This window comes from Symsagittifera roscoffensis, chromosome 1 (genome assembly GCF_963678635.1).
Source record: "Symsagittifera roscoffensis chromosome 1, txSymRosc1.1, whole genome shotgun sequence".
NCBI lineage: Eukaryota > Metazoa > Xenacoelomorpha > Acoela > Convolutidae > Symsagittifera > Symsagittifera roscoffensis.
Window position 1 is genome coordinate 41910952 of NC_087062.1, and position 19805 is coordinate 41930756.

A 19805-nucleotide genomic window follows, 5' to 3' on the forward strand; every position below is an offset into this window, starting at 1 on the left:
AAACTGTTTGTTTACATAGTCCGATTGTTACCGAAACTGGCCTGCAGACTAACTAGGCCATGACAACCATATTTGGTCTTTATACTTTACCTTGATTTAATCATTATACTTTTACCTGAATGTAATTTTTGAGCTTTGATATTGTAAATTTTGGCATTCCACTAGTGGTTTTGCAATGTTCAATTGATGGCTCTTTTCCACTTTCCCTCCTTATTTGAATTTCATGTTTTGAAAATTAATTTTACGTTGTCATAATGCAACAAAAGTTTTCATGGTGAATAAAACAACAATAGTGAACAGATTTGTTCTTCATAGTTTACATCGTAGTATCACGCATTTAGCCGTTATAATGCGTAGAACAACTGTGAAAATAGAAAATTAAGGGGGGCGAGTGGGACAAAACTAACTTACAAATCGTGAAAAAAAATTTTCATGAAAAAAAATGTCTGAAAAATTTGTTCATTTGTTCACGCTGGCACGCTTTGTTGCAGTTAAAAACATCTTTTTAGATAAGTTTTCGTAAACTGAAATTCAAAAGAATTCAAAGGTAGGAACTGGAAAAAAGTCGATAACTAAAATTGAGGGCAGCATGCAAATTTATAGTCAGTTTACACTTTTTTTTCGAAAGTAGTCTGAGGTGCAGATTTGGTTGCCATAATGAAAAAATAAAAAATTAGTATCGATTCAATTTCTCCAAACCAAAATGATTTTCCCTCAACAAAAATTTTCTGTTTGCCCCTGATTCATACACAGACTTAATGAAAAATTTTCTGTAAAATCGTTGTTTATTTTTTAAAGTTGGCTATAATGTCTTACGTGAATTGAAGGGTTGCGATGAAGATCCAAAATAAACCGTGGTTAAAAGTAGCGTTTTTGTAGGTGGTTGAGCATAAAGCTATTTTATCACTTTCGGCTCTTTTTCTACCCCTTCTACCACATTCGATTTTTCCATTTCGGAAAAATATCTTAATGTTGTCAGATTGCAACAAAGATAGCCTGTTGTTGAGCAAATAGTACAGAGTGTTCCGACCAGAGAAAACTTTTTCAAACTATTAAGCTTTTCAAATAAAAAAAAATAGTAAGTTAGGCATGATCGACCATAGTATTCCAGCAAAAAAATCACAAAAAAATGAATTTTTTTTTAATCGAATTTCTTCCTCTTTTTTTTTGGCACAACAGCTTTAAAAATAAGGTAAGAGAATTCATTTGTCAAGAAAGTGCCAAATAAAGCATTCAAAATAAGTTTTTGTTCGGAAAATTTAAGATGTTTTAAGCCTAAATGACCAATTTAACCAGTTATCATCTCTTTATTCGTTCGCTTTATTCGGTCGAAACTAGACAAAAATCTCTAGAGGCGATAAACCACAAAAATCTCTCCATACGAAGCCCACATGGGCCAAAGCCTAACATAACACATCATTATCTAACATAGCTACAACTATTTCACCAAATAACCTAAGCTTGTAAAACGCAAAACACACTTGTTTAGATCGGAAAAACCTGACGTATCCTCCTCTCCAACCAGAAATCTTGCACGACCTTCATTGCTGGTCTGAAAGTGAAGTGAAAATAACACGACGACCTATGAAGAATCTTCCAGAACCATCAAATATATCCCTGAAGAACTGGGAATTCACCACAAAAAATTGCACAGTTGTGAAATTAAGATTTTCACCAGCTAAGGAAAAAGAAGTTTTAAATCTAAGATATAAAGCAACAGAAAAACAAGCGGATACTAACATCAATTACATACAACAGTTAGCTAGAAAGACAGTCTGTATCGCAACAAAAAGTTAAGACCCTAAAATATTTCAGCAAAAATACAAAACGTTCGATTGTAGAATTTTCATATACACAGCACACAGCTTGGTTACAAACTAAGGGAAAACCACCTCGCTTACTTAGAAACAGTGGTTTCGCATACGTACCAAAACCAAAATTATATGGACCATGCATACCTTCACGGCGTACAAATCAGCTAGGAAAACAGGCCCATGCTTACATTTTTTAGACATCGAACAACCAAATGCGCCACAGCACGAACTGTTCCGGGAGGATGAGAAAACAGGACTACCGAAGAAGCTGTCCCAGAAGGAACATCAAGCCAAAAAAGATGCAAAAGCCAAGATAAGGAGGCAGGCAACGCCACAAACTGGCAAACAGATGGGCGGAAAACACAACCACAGACAGGCCAGAGGAATGACGCTTAAAGGCGCGAACAGAAAGGGCAAAGAAACGGAGGTCTCGTCAAGCGACGGATAGTCATCCATAGCTTCGAAAAGACAGCACCCTCTCTCAAAAGACAGGACACCAAAACAACACCGCTGCCGCAGCCTGCAACACCACAGAATCAACAAGAAAACCCACACGAACCCGATAGCCCACACTAACCTCAGCGTTGGGAAATCCAATCTCAATCAAAACCATTAATTCACCAAAAAAATTTTCGACTGCGTCTCCAGAGAAACAAACCACGGGTATCCCAGGTAACACTAGCATCAAGAATTTCTTTCATGAAATGAGCTTTGAAAAAGATTCGCAAAAGTTTGTGGCGTGTATAATTTTTATTGAAACGATAAAACCGAGGAAAAAGGATATCGACCCCATAAATGTGATAGATTTGGTCTCCCCTTCTGAGATGAAAACTAAGGAGACACCTATCACAACAACGCTCGCTGAGGCAAAGTTACAGGAAAAATGAAAAGACAAGGAGCAGAAATAAAAGAGAGGCCACCAAGTCAGTCCCACATGGACAATGAAACTCATTATTGTTCCCACCGGGACGGTAAATCTCTAATTCTTCCAAAAGGAGGCAAGTCATCCGGCTGAGTTGGCATGAATTATTATTATGTATCTATATTTATATACAGAGACCAAATGGATAGTCTTGACTGATATAAACTATCAGATGGCTGAGCGATACCGTTCAGTTGGTGTTGATTTCAGATTCATGTTCAGTTATTTTCTTATCTTACTCAGATTTACTGAGATACAGATAGACAATCCGTTCGGATTCTAGAAAAGCCCATACGTTACGGTAAGACAGCATCTATGAAAATGGAAAATTGAAAAGGGAACTTTTCCACATCGATTTTCTTATATATCTCCACAATCAAAATCTAGAAAGCGGAGTACTGCAGCTTTCGGCTCTGTTCACTTATTCAAACTCATTTCAAGCTGTCTTATAGCAATGAAACTTTGCATGGCGAATGAACTAACATGTTGAAATAATTTTTTATTTTTATTTCAACTCAAACGTGAAGAAGAAAGCGTAAAAGAGCCATTTTTTGTCAAAAGGCATGAATAAAATGTTTGTTCCTGTTTAATTATTCCTATAATTAATTTGCATAGGATTGAATTTTTCGTTTTTTTGAATCTTTTCATATTTCCTCATTTTCTCCTTTATCTCAAAACACATTTGCTGATTAATTTCTTTACCGTGCCTTTATAATTAACTACTCTCTCTTCATCTTACTCCACTCCCAACAGTCTTGAGAGGACTCTATTTCATCAATTTTTTCTCTAGTGCGAATTCTACAAAACTACCATTATTCAATCAAAACAAGGACATTGTTAAAAATGAATGAAAAAAGGGAAAGCGAAAAAGAAGGGAACACGGTTTTGAAATGTTATGAATTTGTTATAGTGAAAAAAAGTCACTCTAAGCTCATCAAACAATTTGTTATGTGTTACGTCATATGTTCTAATGGAGAAACAAAAAAAAACGTCATATGCGTTGCGCTTGGGCTACAATGCTGAGTTAAATCGTCCAGACAAAATGCACTAGCTTGAAATTAAATGCGTTTTTTTTGTCAAACTGGGTTAACTTCAGCTGAAAAACGATTGCTTAAAATTCCAGTTTGCTTAAAATTTTGCTTAAAAAATTTGCTTAAAATTCCAGTTTGCTTAAAATTTTGCTTAAAAAGTTTGCTTAAAATTCCAGCAAAAACATAATGACGTTTTGTGTTTTGCAAAGTTTTGAGAGAAAAAGGTTGTTTTGTCATATTAAACACCAATTTCTTTTAAAAGCAATTCTTAAACATTTTGCGCTATTGTTTTGGGGAGAGTATACCAAAGAGTTTTTGAAAGATGTCTTGAGCTGCGTAAGAGGCTTCTTGTGACATACTTGCATCAGTGTTTGACTAAATAGTTTTGGCGTAATTCTTGATTGACTAAAAAATTTTAAAAAAATGATCCAGTTTTTGGGATAAAATTTTGGGTCCAATTTTTGCAAAACAAAGAGCGCCATATTAATTTTGCTGAAAATCTAAGCAAGTTTTGTCTTAATTGCTTAATACGTTTTATCAGGATAGTTGAAGTCAGCCTTGTATTCTAATGGTCGAAGAACCAAATAGGCTCTTCGACCATTATAGTACAAGGCTGACTTAAACTATCTCGATAAAACGCATTAAACAGTTAAAGACTCATCGATAAAAAAAATAGTCGAACGTCAATCATCAAAATGAATCAGTTGCCGTTCAACTAAAAGGAAATAAATAAAAGGAAGTTTTGCTTCTTTTATCAGGAAACCCTTAAAAAATTGTTTTAATTGGAAGGCAGTCAGTGACTATTTGAAAACTTTGCATATTTCTGTCGGTTTTATATTTGGCCATCATTAATATTAAGTCACTCGAAATGCTTACTTTTTTGGAGATTTTCACGCTTTCTTTACAAATTTGGAATACTGAAATCTGGCTGGCTGTTTTTTTTGCACATTCGTTTTTTCGTCTATGATAGATTCCATCGAAGAGTTAGGAGCAAAGATGAAACATCTTTAAAATAAATAATTTTTATTTATTTAACTTGATTTACTAAATAAACTACTGCTGATATTTTGAAAAACAATCGGAACATACAAGATTCTGCAATAATTTAAGCAGCCTGGTTTTGTTTATTGTACGTGGCCATTTTTTTTAGGCTAAAGTTTTGAGCATTTCATTGAAAACTTCCACCGCAAAGTCTGTTGGTTGCATGGTGGAAACAACATTTTTTATAGCGCAATTGAAGCGCTATTCTTGCTGCTTTTATATAACATTCAAGCCTATGCTAGCTTAAAGCAGGTCTAACAGACTATTTAGGAGCTAGCATTGACCTATGTTGTCTGAGGTCAGAGTTGCACCCCTGAGACTCTTTCCGGACGTCTTCGGGAAATTCCATTTTTTTCAAGACTCTTAGTGCGTTCTCTTGAAATATTAAAGCTACTTTTTGTTGTTTTTCAGCTGTCGTATGCTAAGTGAAACTTGATTTTTTTTGCAAAATCTGCTCTTCGTTAAAACGTTTTAGAATACATCAAATCGTTTTCTGGCTTGCTTCTGATTTTTTTTACCACATCGTATGAGAGTAAGAAACAAATTTAGTCTAAGTTCAGTTAATTTTCTTACTTAGATTTACTGAGATACAGATAGACAATCCGTTCGGATTCTAGAAAAGCCCATACGTTACGGTAAGACAGCATCTATGAAAATGGAAAATTGAAAAGGGAACTTTTCCACATCGATTGTCTAATATATCTCCACAATCAAAATATAGAAAGCGGAGTACTGCAGCTTTCGGCTCTGTTCACTTATTCAAACTCATTTCAAGCTGTCTTATAGCTACTTTTTGTTGTTTTTCAGCTGTCGTATGCTAAGTGAAACTTGATTTTTTTTAGCAAAATCTGCTCTTCGTTAAAACGTTTTAGAATACATCAAATCGTTTTCTGGCTTGCTTCTGATTTTTTTTACCACATCGTATGAGAGTAAGAAACAAATTTAGTCTAAGTTTAGTTTATTTTCTTACTCAGATTTACTGAGATACAGATAGACAATCCGTTCGGATTCTAGAAAAGCCCATACGTTACGGTAAGACAGCATCTATGAAAATGGAAAATTGAAAAGGGAACTTTTCCACATCGATTTTCTTATATATCTCCACAATCAAAATCTAGAAAGCGGAGTACTGCAGCTTTCGGCTCTGTTCACTTATTCAAACTCATTTCAAGCTGTCTTATAGCAATGAAACTTTGCATGGCGAATGAACTAACATGTTGAAATAATTTTTTATTTTTATTTCAACTCAAATGTGAAGAAGAAAGCGTAAAAGAGCCATTTTTTGTCAAAAGGCATGAATAAAATATTTGTTCCTGTTTAATTATTCCTATAATTAATTTGCATAGGATTGAATTTTTCGTTTTTTTGAATCTTTTCATATTTCCTCATTTTCTCCTTTATCTCAAAACACATTTGCTGATTAATTTCTTTACCGTGCCTTTATAATTAACTACTCTCTCTTCATCTTACTCCACTCCCAACAGTCTTGAGAGGACTCTACTTCATCAGTTTTTTCTCTAGTGCGAATTCTACAAAACTACCATTATTCAATCAAAACAAGGACATTGTTAAAAATGAATGAAAAAAGGGAAAGCGAAAAAGAAGGGAACACGGTTTTGAAATGTTATGAATTTGTTATAGTGAAAAAAAGTCACTCTAAGCTCATCAAACAATTTGTTATGTGTTACGTCATATGTTCTAATGGAGAAACAAAAAAAACGTCATATGCGTTGCGCTTGGGCTACAATGCTGAGTTAAATCGTCCAGACAAAATGCACTAGCTTGAAATTAAATGCGTTTTTATTTGTCAAACTGGGTTAACTTCAGCTGAAAAACGATTGCTTAAAATTCCAGTTTGCTTAAAGTTTTGCTTAAAAAGTTTGCTTAAAAAGTTTGCTTAAAATTCCAGCAAAAACATAATGACGTTTTGTGTTTTGCAAAGTTTTGAGAGAAAAAGGTTGTTTTGTCATATTAAACACCAATTTCTTTTAAAAGCAATTCTTAAACATTTTGCGCTATTGTTTTGGGGAGAGTATACCAAAGAGTTTTTGAAAGATGTCTTGAGCTGCGTAAGAGGCTTCTTGTGACATACTTGCATCAGTGTTTGACTAAATAGTTTTGGCGTAGTTCTTGATTGACTAAAAAATTTTAAAAAAATGATCCAGTTTTTGGGATAAAATTTTGGGTCCAATTTTTGCAAAACAAAGAGCGCCATATTAATTTTGCTGAAAATCTAAGCAAATTTTGTCTTAATTGCTTAATACGTTTTATCAGGATAGTTGAAGTCAGCCTTGTATTCTAATGGTCGAAGAACCAAATAGGCTCTTCGACTATTATAGTACAAGGCTGACTTAAACTATCTCGATAAAACGCATTAAACAGTTAAAGACTCATCGATAAAAAAAATAGTCGAACGTCAATCATCAAAATGAATCAGTTGCCGTTCAACTAAAAGGAAATAAATAAAAGGAAGTTTTGCTTCTTTTATCAGGAAACCCTTAAAAAATTGTTTTAATTGGAAGGCAGTCAGTGACTATTTGAAAACTTTGCATATTTATGTCGGTTTTATATTTGGCCATCATTAATATTAAGTCACTCGAAATGCTTACTTTTTTGGGGATTTTCACGCTTTCTTTACAAATTTGGAATACTGAAATCTGGCTGGCTGTTTTTTTTTGCACATTCGTTTTTTCGTCTATGATAGATTCCATCGAAGAGTTAGGAGCAAAGATGAAACATCTTTAAAATAAATAATTTTTATTTTTTTAACTTGATTTACTAAATAAACTACTGCTGATATTTTGAAAAACAATCGGAACATACAAGATTCTGCAATAATTTAAACAGCCTGGTTTTGTTTATTGTACGTGGCCATTTTTTTTAGGCTAAAGTTTTGAGCATTTCATTGAAAACTTCCACCGCAAAGTCTGTTGGTTGCATGGTGGAAACAACATTTTTTATAGCACAATTGAAGCGCTATTCTTGCTGCTTTTATATAACATTCAAGCCTATGCTAGCTTAAAGCAGGTCTAACAGACTATTTAGGAGCTAGCATTGACCTATGTTGTCTGAGGTCAGAGTTGCACCCCTGAGACTCTTTCCGGACGTCTTCGGGAAATTCCATTTTTTTCAAGACTCTTAGTGCGTTCTCTTGAAATATTAAAGCTACTTTTTGTTGTTTTTCAGCTGTCGTATGCTAAGTGAAACTTGATTTTTTTTGCAAAATCTGCTCTTCGTTAAAACGTTTTAGAATACATCAAATCGTTTTCTGGCTTGCTTCTGATTTTTTTTTACCACATCGTATGAGAGTAAGAAACAAATTTAGTCTAAGTTCAGTTAATTTTCTTACTTAGATTTACTGAGATACAGATAGACAATCCGTTCGGATTCTAGAAAAGCCCATACGTTACGGTAAGACAGCATCTATGAAAATGGAAAATTGAAAAGGGAACTTTTCCACATCGATTGTCTAATATATCTCCACAATCAAAATATAGAAAGCGGAGTACTGCAGCTTTCGGCTCTGTTCACTTATTCAAACTCATTTCAAGCTGTCTTATAGCTACTTTTTGTTGTTTTTCAGCTGTCGTATGCTAAGTGAAACTTGATTTTTTTTGCAAAATCTGCTCTTCGTTAAAACGTTTTAGAATACATCAAATCGTTTTCTGGCTTGCTTCTGATTTTTTTTACCACATCGTATGAGAGTAAGAAACAAATTTAGTCTAAGTTGTATTTTTCCATGCAAATGAAGATATAAAAAAATAACGTTACGCAAGGACGAGTGATATATCATAATACAGCCCACCCAATTGTTTTTCTACTTCTTACCAAAAACCATGCAGAGTACCTCCGCGTCGAAAAAACGGTTCCGAACTCATGTGTTGTTCAAAATTATATACAGCGGCGATACTCTCAGATCGATGTTCAGTTTTTTCAGCTACTTAATTGTTTTTTCTGCATTTTAAAAATATAGTGATTACTAACTAACTTAAACTTTAACTATTATCTGTTTCTGCTACCCGTCCAAAACGAAACAGTTTTGAAAAAATGGATCAATTTTTTTCTCTTCTTTAGCTTTGATTTTGTAGAATTTACCGAAGTCGAATCATGACAAGGAACCATTTTCCAATAAATAAATCCTTTTTTTTTTTCGTTTTTTATTTTTGTTTTTGCAAAATTTGCAGTAGTTGAAAAGTTCTATGATACTGGCACAGCAATTGGTTACTTCTAATGGTTTTTCTAAAATATGGTGCTACTGGAAATATTTTTGTCTTTTATGAAAACCAAAGCAGTATATATATATATATATATATATATATATATATATATATATATATATATATATATATCTCATTATGTAATCAATTTATCAGGCATTTGACTTTGGTATACTTTCTCCTGCTTGATTTAGTGGGTATATCCAAAGCTTGAACCATAAATCGGTCAGGTAAATGTAAATGGTACAAAAACAGTTTTCAAAACGTACCATTAAAAATTGGCAGCAGCCCACATTGCTTAGAAATAATAGCAACCTGAAAACCAAAATTGACCATTTGTAACGACTAAGTTTGCCTAAGAAACTGAGTGAATTGCACTGTGATTCGAACTGGATCAAAACAAACGAGTCTCTAAATTTATTTGATCTAAAACTTAGGCGGTAGCTTTTGCGTTGTTTTTGGTGAAACAATTTGAGCCGAAATTGATTAAGATTTGAGATGATTTTATCAAAAGCTGTCTCGGTGTCGAGAAAATTTGTTCTGAAAATATATGATTTTCGGAATGACATTCAGCGGGGATAGCTTAAGAGTGCTTTTAGTTTTTAGTTTTTTGAGCTACTGATTTGTTTCTCCGACATTAAAAAAAGTTAAAGTGATTTTTAACTAATGTAAGTCTTAATTTTAATCCGTATTGGATGCTCGTCCGAAAAAAGAAACACTTTTGAAGAGCTCCATCAATTTTTTCTCTTTTTTTAATTATTGTTTTGTAGTTTACCGGTCTGAAAATTTTACGAAATTTGAACAGACACCGGTTGCTGTTGGTTTTTTAGTTAGACGCAGTGCTATAGAATCATCTGATTAAAACGCGCAAATAATGATTCTTTGCCTGTTTAAGAGAGAAAAAAAGAGAGAGAAAGTGAGAGGAGAGAGATAAAATTAATTGTCTGTCGTTTTATATACTGTTTACAGCTTGTTTTAGAAACTTTTTCAGAGCTCCTACTAACTCTTACGTAATTGGTACAAGGTCAGGTTGTCAAAATGTACCAAAAACGTATAACTGCACCCCACATTGTTTCGGAAGGATAGTGGCCTGAAGACTAAAATTGACCCTTTGTAACGACTAGATTTGGTTTAAAAATGAGAAAATCGAACTGTTATATGGATCAAACTAACTAGCGTTTGCATGACTAGCGTTTGCATTGTTTTGGTGACACAATTTGAGTCAAAATTAAAGAAAACATAGGATAATTTAAAATATGTTACGACAAAAATTGCGCCTTTTCAGACCGCTGCGCGACCGATATTCAGTATTTTTAGAAATTGAAGACCAAACTGCAGGACTCAAGGAAATTTGACCAAAACCAACGCAACCAAAAAAACATTAACACCGACTGATTTGACCAAAAGAAGGTTAACCTGGACAGACATGATCAAGATTTGCGATTTATGATACGACAGAGTCGAACAAAAGTTGGTATGTTTTGACCATATCGACCCAGGCTTGACATTTTTAAATCATTTTGACCAATTTATGTATGTTGTCATTTTGTTCAACCAAGGACAAACGTTTTGACCGAGTATGAAAGAAGAAAACGTTTCGATTGAAAAAAATATTAATTGAGAAAAAAGAATCCGACTGTGTTTGACCGAGGAAATAGTTTCATTGATAAGATATTAAAACAAGACTGCTCGTATCAGGGCAAAGTCCTGAAAGTTGCGACTGCCCAATAACTGGTCTGCAATAGCTTTTGCATAATGGAATAATGAAAAACTATGAACGTTAGGCTGATAATATCAAATTTTGAGTCAAGTATGGAACGGAACCATTATGACCAAATAGCTTGCCTGAAATCAATTTGGAACGAATTGTATGCCGTATAAATTGCCTCGCGTAAATCATGCGCGCTATACTTTTAAAATCCAAATACAACACGAGCAGTTTAGATAGATTCGTTTTTGGTTAACATTTTGGCATGAGAACACTGTGGAGCCCACGAATATACCGGAGCAAAAACTTATAAATGTCAAAAAAATCTTTGCTTATGTTCTACATTTAAAGCATGTAATCACTACTCATGTACACAAAGCTCTCTGAGCTAACAAAAGAGCAGCATAGATTAATACATTGTTAAATTTGTTTCTAATTATTCAACTAAAAATGTCAGATATAGGAACTTAGGCAAGATCAGATTCGACCTTTCATTTAATCCCGTGAATAAAAGTCAAAATCTCTAAATATACTTATTGTGAGGGTTTAAAATATGTAATCACGGCTCATATACACAACGCTTTTTGAGCTATCAAAAGAAGACATTAAATAATTACTTGGCAAGGTTTTTCTCTAATGATTCGGCTCAAAAAATCAGGGGCTTGAAGGTAGGCAAGGTCAAGTTAGACCTTTCATTCAACCCCGCAAACTAAGGTCAAAGAATGTAAATATATAGGTTTTGATGGTTTAAAATAAATAAATACTGCTCTTGAACACAAAAGCTCTCTGAGCTATCAAAAGAGGACAATAAATAATTATTTGGCAAGATTTTTCTCCAATGATGCGGCTCAAAAAGTCAGAGACTTGAAGGTAGGCAAGGTCAAATTAGACCTTTTATTCAACCCCGCAAACTAAGGTCAAAGAATATAAATATATATGTTTTGATGGTTTAAAATAAGTAAACACTGCTCTTGTACACAAAGCTCTCTGAGCTAATAACAGAGCAAAGTAAATGACTACATGGCAAGATTTATCTCTAATGATACAGCTCAAAGATCATAGACAGGAAGTTAAGAAAGGTCAAGATCTTTCATTCAACTCTGCACTGAAGTTTCATGGTTAATAATCCGTTATATTAAAGTTTCATGATCAGTCTCTATTTTATCAAAATTTTTCTTTTGAATATGGTTTATAATGTTAATATTTTAAATAGTTTATAATTTTTTTTTAAAAAAAGGCTACATTTTTCAAACTAAATGATTAACTGTTTTTTAAGTTATTTTTAGACATGCGAGAGCAAGTGTCTTGTGATCGGGAGCAATCGTTTTTTCCAGTGAACATTTTTTCTCTTTCTCTATATTTCTGAACCTGGAACGACTTCCAGGTTCCTTAATTTGTTGCCTGGATGAAACGCAGTTTCTTCTGGACCCTAAAGTCTGCGGTTCGAGTCCCAATAGGACCTTTTTTTAACAGTATGTCTGAAACTGAAAAAAAAACATTAAAAATTAATTTGTGCTTTCAATTGTCTGCTCAATCTTTGTTGGCTCAGGTGGCACATCACGGATTTTTCTTGTGTTGTAAGGAAGTAACATAGCAGCTGCAAATTTTGTTCATTGTAGTTTCAGGGGGACTCCCCAGTCTAAAATTATAGTTTCAATCCAAAACAAAGAGTTGTGAAAAATTTCTTAGCATAAGCTACCACGCTCAAATTTTCTTACACGATAAGTTTTGACACTCGGAAAAATAATACTTGCGGCTTTATACCGTTTTTTCAAACTTTTGATTTTTCTCAAAAACTAGCATCCCAAATTTGGGTTGATAGGTTCAACGGAAATCACAGGTTGAGTGAACGTTTTGTGCATAAACTGCTGCTCCGAGTTTTACATACAAAAAAATTATGATTCTCGAAAATGTCAAAATTTTCATTTGTGGACGGTTTCTTGGAAATTTTTCGGTTTTTCTCAATGCCTACAATCCCAAATCTGGGTTTTTGGTTTCAACGAAAATGACAGGTTGAGTGGGTTGAGTGAATCTCTTCTGCATTAGCGGCTACGCTTAAATGTTTTACACATAAAGAAATGATTCTCGAGAAAGTCATTTTTTTTGACAGTTTTTTGGAATTTTTTTTTACTGTTCTCAAATAAAATCCTGCAAAATCTGATATCAAGGGTTTAACCAAAATATTAGAATTTTTGAAGCAAACTTAAAGAACTGGCTACGCACAGTTTTTTTTAGAAAAAGTTATAGCCTTCAAAAAATTCAAAGTTTTCAAACTTGACCGTTTTTGGAATTTTTCTGATTTTTCTGGAAACCAATCTGCCAATTCTTAGGTTTAGTGTTCAATAGAGAAATTCGATTTTGGGAATCCTCTCTGCTCCAGCGGCCGCAACTTATTTTCTGCAGAAAAAAATTAATGAATTTCAGAAAAACAATTTTTTTAATTGATTGTTTTTGAAAAGTTTTTGACTTTTCTCAAAACTACCCTATCAAATCGAGATGAAGGGTTCAAACAAAAAAAAACGGTTGCAACAACGTTCTTGCAGAAGCGGCTAAAGCAAAAAAAAATGTTTTATCTTCTAAATATCTCAAAAAATTTTACTCATTTAACTTATTTTAGTAGGGATCAGTATTTCATCCCGCATCAGTACAAATTCAAAAAAAATCAAACACGTACCTCCAGCTTTAGCTGTGCCCCTAGTTATTTTTTATCGAGACTTACAAAAAATTTGAATCACCTAGTTTTTTTCGACGTTCGTTTCTCATTTTTCTCGACTGCTTATATATTTTATTTTGTGTTGTATCGCTCCGCTTCTACCTCTGAGTCAAATTTTGTTTCGAAAAAAATTCAATTGACTTTTAATCAATTATAACCATGGCTCAACAGAAAAGAGGGAAACAGTTCTAATGCGGAACTTCAACTTCACTTTCTTCTGAAACGTTGCTCAGTTTAGCGCTGAACAGTTCAAATAATAAACCCTTTAATGATTAAACTTATTGACAATTGCAGTTTACATTATTTTGCTTGAGTTTCTGATTGCTTGAGAAAAAACTACCGTGAAAGGAATTTCATTTAAGAAACTTCATCACACGATTCAATTTTTCGTGAACAAACTGCAATTGGTTTGTTGCACCGATTGTGAAAAAAATAAATTGAATCAGTAAATTTCTTGTTTACTAAACAACAGTTTGATTACAAGGATGGAATACTTTGGCTCGAACGACAAATCAAGCCTTCAAATAGCAAAAGAAGAAATAACAGATCCAAAGTTCTGGAGAAAAGTAATTTACGAGTTCTTCGGAACATTCCTGTTAGTTTTTGCCGGTCTGCTCAGCGTCATTTGTAGTCAAAACACAAGCGACGATGCACAAGGGAAGCAAATTGATAGTCTGGTTTCGCCTGCATTGACATTTGGGGGGGGTGTTGGCTATTTTAGTGGCACTAATCGGACCTGTATCTGGATGTTATCTTAATCCTGCTGTTACTATTTCCATGTTATTAATCAGACGCTGCAGCATAGTACAATTGCTGTTTTATCTACCAGCTCAACTAACAGGTTTTCTTCACTTTACTTTAAACCCGAACCAGGAAAGACTTTTCGTGAAGAAAGAAAACGGCGAAAAGTGGGCGTTTAGGCTTTTCGAAATGTTTGAATGTTTCCATAAAAAGAATTTGAACTTGTTCAACTGTTCCCAAAAAATTGTTTTTTCCATGAAGTATCGCGAGTTTTTTTTGCTGTAAACACGCATTTGCTCTCTATTAACAGGATCAATCGCGGCATCTGGTCTAGCTTACTGGACTGGACCAGATGATTGGGTTGAGCAAACAAATCTGGGGGCAACGAGACTGGCTCCAGGTGTCAGTTGGACCAAAGGCTTGGTTATAGAGTTTGTTGCAACGTGTTTCCTGATTCTAGTTGTGATGGTAGTCTCAAAACCAGAGCCAGATAAGTTTGAGGCATGCAGCACTGACTGGAAAATGCTATAAGCTCATTTAAGAAATACGAAGACACACACGAAGATAATTAACTTTTAGCTCAAAACTTTACAATGAGAACTGCACTAGAGTACAAACATCAACTTTTTCACCCTCTAAAAAGTTTTTTTTTCTAAAAACCATTTTTGGATAATTTTTAGGCAAAAAGGAAGAAAAACTTTTCAGCTACCATAAAAAAAACAATTTTCATTTTTAAGTACTTACCACATTTTTCTGGGTCTAAAATTACCATCAGTTTTAACCACCGGAAGTTAGTTCTCCAGCAAAGGAACTTTTTCTTCAGAATAAACTAAGAAAAATAGTTCTTCAGAAGACTTGAAACGTCCTCAGTGAGAGCATTGAACCGCAAATGGTTTAAACTGGCATTTTTAAACGCATAATAATTTGGTAACTCCTTGAAACCAATTTTTGAGAGTTTAGCAGAGCGTAGCTGAAAAAATAAACTAGTTTTGGGTCCACGTGAAAAAAGATATTGTTGAAAATTTTATGTCTAAGTGTTGATGAAACTAATTGTTCGTAAAAGAAGAAAAATTCGATCCTCTAGTTTTGCAAAATAAAGTTGCAAAAACCTCACCCGGGTTGAAATCTCTCCGTTAATTATCGTTTTTCTATAGTATCTCAGTGATTGTTGTTTTCCAGCGCTGGTTTATTTGTAATTCAAAATTTTTTTGCTTACCTAAACCCGCGATATTTCAGAGCTATTTCAGTAATGGTTCCGTAGAAAGTTATCGCTAAAACTTTGAATCATTCTAGTAGCTTTCAAATGAAAGAGTAGTATATGTTGGATGAATTCAGCCCGGGGGAAGGGGGTGTATTAACATAGGCTATAGAGTATCCGGTCATCACCCTATGTATTAACATTGGCTATAGATTTCCCAATGTATTAAGATACCAGGTTTCAGATGGTAAGTTTCAGATGTTAAGTTTTTTTGGCGCCCGAATTTCCCATGTATAGTGTATAGATTTCCCTATGTATTAGAAATTCATTGTAGGGAATTAAGAACTCATTATGATAGGGAATAGGATTCCTAATGTATTAAGATGCTAAGGTTTCAGATGATAAAATGGTACCCGAATTTTTTGGCGCTCGATTTTGCCAATGTTGCAGATTCTAAATATTTTCTTAATCGAAAAACAATATATTGTTAACGCAAACGTAGCGTTTAAAAAGAATTTTTGAAAAAAAAATTAATTACAGAGAAAACCTATTAATTCACAGCATCGTATACAATTTTACTACATAAGCTTTTACAAATTTAGAGGTTTAGTATGTATTCCATCCCATTCAACTTCCTGCTTAGGGTAAAAATAGCTCAGTCCTTTTTTAGTTTGTTCATAAGGTGCGACTGAATGGTTAATCGTTTTAAATCCTCTATTTGTTGACTTCAAATTCACTGCCTCATCCAAAACTTGTCAATATTTTGCCATCGGGCCATCTCCAGAGTCTTCTAATGCGGTTGTTTAGTCCTTTACTGCTAAATTTATACTTTTGACGTTTACTATCATAACAGCAATAGGTTTTACGGCACAGGCATAACATTTCGGTGCATCTGAACTCCTCCTCGAACAATCCTGGTTCTCTATTGTCATGTTTCTTATGTTGAGAGCAACAAGTACGGGGGAAAAAATTGTTTTTCGCATCTGCTCTGAAATCGTCTCGACAGTCCTTGCTTCGCTTTTCAGTCCATTCTGCTCGCTTGCTGGGAAAGATACATTCATCTAAACCTTCTTCTGTCAGAGCCAAATAGAGGGAATCTGTATCCGTTTCGAAATATTCGAATTTGTTGACATCGCAAAATTTACAAAATTTATCGAAAAAGTTACAATACAGCTCCAAAATTCTCAACTTGGCATACTGTAGTATAAAGAATCCTACTGTGATTGGTTCACAATGCTCTATAGTGGATTTAACAAGCTCCACTTCATACAAATCTTTTGCCACGATATTAAGTCTCTTGAAGAATTGGTTATTGATAGCTTTATGGGTTTTTTGTCTCCAAGATATTTTTTTATTGTATGTTTTGATCTGTCCATTATTTGATAGCCGTAGGAAGTATTTCATAGAAGATTCATTGTTTCGACTACTACGCCAGATAATGGATTTTCATCGCCGGCTCGCCTAGCATCAACAACAAACTGAACAAAACTGTTGAATACTTTACGCGGTGTGTATTGTACGAATCGATGAGTTTTTGTACACTGTAGACCAAGATCCAAGTAAAAGTTGAAAAGTGATGTGATAGGTTTTCCGCTGGTTAACTTGAAGCTCGATATCAACATCCGTTGCAGTTGTTTTAACAAATCGTTTTTTTCCGCCTATATTTTCAGATATTCCCCAATATCGTTTCTGGTAAGATCAATATTTTCGAAAATAGGTAGGAAATTGGAAAATTTTGCTTTGAGCTCATCTGGAACACTCAGATCGCATTGTACGTACCCAAACATTGTTTAATTTTTAATGTTTTGTTCTAGTGATTTGAAGGAAAAGTGAGTTCTAACGTGATTTTTTACGTCTACATTGTTTTTAAATTGATCCCACCAACTACACTCCCATATTTCTTTTATTGGAAATCTTTTCTCTCGAATGTAATCTTTTCGAGGCTCATCTATTTCTCTTTTCTTGGTTCCTTGTTTGATATCATCATCAGTTAGGCTCGGTCTACCTTCTTCACAAGGGCAAAAAAGGAAATAACGGCCCATTGCTTTAAAGAGAGTCTTACAATGGTTGCAATAACCATCAACCCTAAAGCAATCAATTTTTTTCTGCATTCCTGTAGTGTAGTAACTCTCAATTTTGCATTCAGGTCTGGTTGCTTGAAAGTATGACATGACCAAATTTTCAAACGTTCAAACTCGATTTTGCCTAGCCTTGAAATTTTGTGTTTCTTCATTGTAGTCCCATCTCGTTTACAAACCTGTGGGCATATCCTGACACATAGAATAAGGGTAGAGTTGACAAGCATCAATACCAACGACTGATTTACACAAGTTGTTTGATTTTCGAATAAAGGTTTCGTGTGCTACTGCTTTCATTGTGAAATCAATTGAGGGACCACAGATATTTGCTAAATTAGGTAGTGTGCAGCCGAGCTTTAAAATGTCTATCCCTTTGTCATGATGAAATTCAATCAATTTCTTCATGGCTTCAAGGGTAGAAACAACATCCTTGTTGTTATACCACTGTAGAAAATCGTAGTCATCTTTTCCTGTTCCCAGACAGATTTATGGTAGTTGTATTTTTTCAATCCCGTAGGTGGTTTTGTTTTGAGCCCGAGTTTTTTCAAGGCTTGCTCTTTAGTTAATCCAGTGTTGAGAATTTTCTGATAATCGTCAGACTCTTTATCGAGAGGGTTGCTATTCTTCAGTTTGCTGTAGAAGTCATCATACGACGTTATTTGTTGTTCATCAAGCTTGTTGGGAGCTTCAGAAAAGAGTCTAAAGTAGTAGCTCCACCCAAAAACTTCATAATGTCTAGAAGCTGAACATCTCCAAATTTGAAGGAAACCGAGTCGTTTGCTTTCTTGATAACTGAAGGTTCAATTTCTTTGTCATTGATAAGGTAGGGAATGAGGTATGATTTAATCAGGTTTATATCATACCGACCACTGTTGAATCTAAATACTGGCAGAGTTTTGGTATACCTCTCTTAATGTTGCATCAAATCAATCAATTGATTGTTTTGAATCCTGAGAAAATGAGTGGATGTATCTGTTTCTTCCTCTTCCTCCATACGATCGCCTTCGTACTCGCTTGCTTGACTCTTACTGAAACTTCTTCGTTCATTAAGGATGCTGAGAATCGTGTGTAGCCGCTTTTTGATGTTATTTTCAGTTTCGAGAAATTTTGATTGCAATTCAGCTTTTTTTTTCCAAGTCCAAGTTTGCCACAAAGCCAATAATGAGGAATTTTGGATCTTTGTCACATAAAAATATGGGTTTATTAAGCAAATTGGATGAGATTGACACTGATATTGGTTCATGCTTCCCAATCCATGTTATACTTTCTGTCGATTTTAGTTCTTCGCATGGCACGCAATATGACTCAAAGTCAAAAGTGGCAACATTTTTGAATAAGGTTTGTTCTTTGGTGTACTCAATATTGAAACCATCCAGTTTTACCAGACAACGTCTCTCGTATTGTGTAAACATTTTTGGGGTAAAGGTTTTGGTAAAGGTTTCGGTATTTGCATCGTAGAAAATGCTTGTTGAAATTTTAAGATAGATTGAAAAATGTATCCCAAGTTCGGCATAGGAAGCATTTGAAGAAGTTGTCGATGTTATTGAGGTAAAAAAATGTGGTTGTTGTATCGTAGAAGTTTAATTGTATTCTCGTATTTACCGATACTTCTCCGAGCTAATTCACCCACAAAATCTCCATCTTCAATGTCGATATTGTAGATAAAGATGTTTTTCTCTACTACATCTTCAACTATTGGTAGATTATCCATCAAAACTCCACGAAACTTTTTTTCGGATCACAATTCAAATTTTCAAGAAAAGATTAAAAAATCAAAAAGATGGATGTTTCAAGATTAGTTGTTCCCTGTAAATGAACTGCAAGCGCTCGAAACAAACTCAAATTGTCATTGTATGAATGTTGCGTGAGCGCATCCGAAATCCAACATGGTTATTCCTCAGAAGTGGTTCTGGACATCTGGAACATCCCATGGGTACGTTTTTCAGTAGGGCGGCAAAAATGGTCACATGAGTGATCAGCTTGAATTGCCATTTCGTATTTTGTCTCTCTTGTGTACAAACTTCAATGATATCTTGCTTATTGACCTTGTTCTGTATAATCGTCAAGTCTGCTTTAGTACAAAGCAGTAAAGATTTATCAAAGAGTGTTTTATTTTCATGAGCGTATAAATAACGATATTTGCCGGTTTCTATAATACATAACACAAATCCCAAGGCAATTTTGATTTTTGCTGCACAATCAAGTTTTTCCAAGACTTGATATAGTTTTTCATTAACTAGATTAGGATCTAGTTTTGAAGTTTGAAATTGAACACCTTGTGGCGTCCATTTTCCATCTCGGTATATGTCAAGAGGTGTTAACAGGTATTCAACTCATCTCGT

General features: G+C 34.3%; 2 protein-coding genes across 2 annotated transcripts in view; one reads left to right on the plus strand and one right to left on the minus strand.

Moving 5' to 3' along the window:
* The window catches only part of LOC134844621 (huntingtin-interacting protein 1-like), a 477037-nt gene that overhangs the window by 258563 nt on the left and 198669 nt on the right, over positions 1–19805 (minus strand). The gene's annotated exons all lie outside the window — the stretch shown is intronic.
* On the plus strand, positions 14149–14718 carry LOC134857338 (aquaporin-5-like; the record flags this gene model as incomplete). The annotated part of the gene is made up of 2 exons (XM_063873726.1): positions 14149–14287; positions 14498–14718. Coding segments are annotated over 2 exons (360 nt in total), but the record flags the coding sequence as incomplete, so codon positions are not given.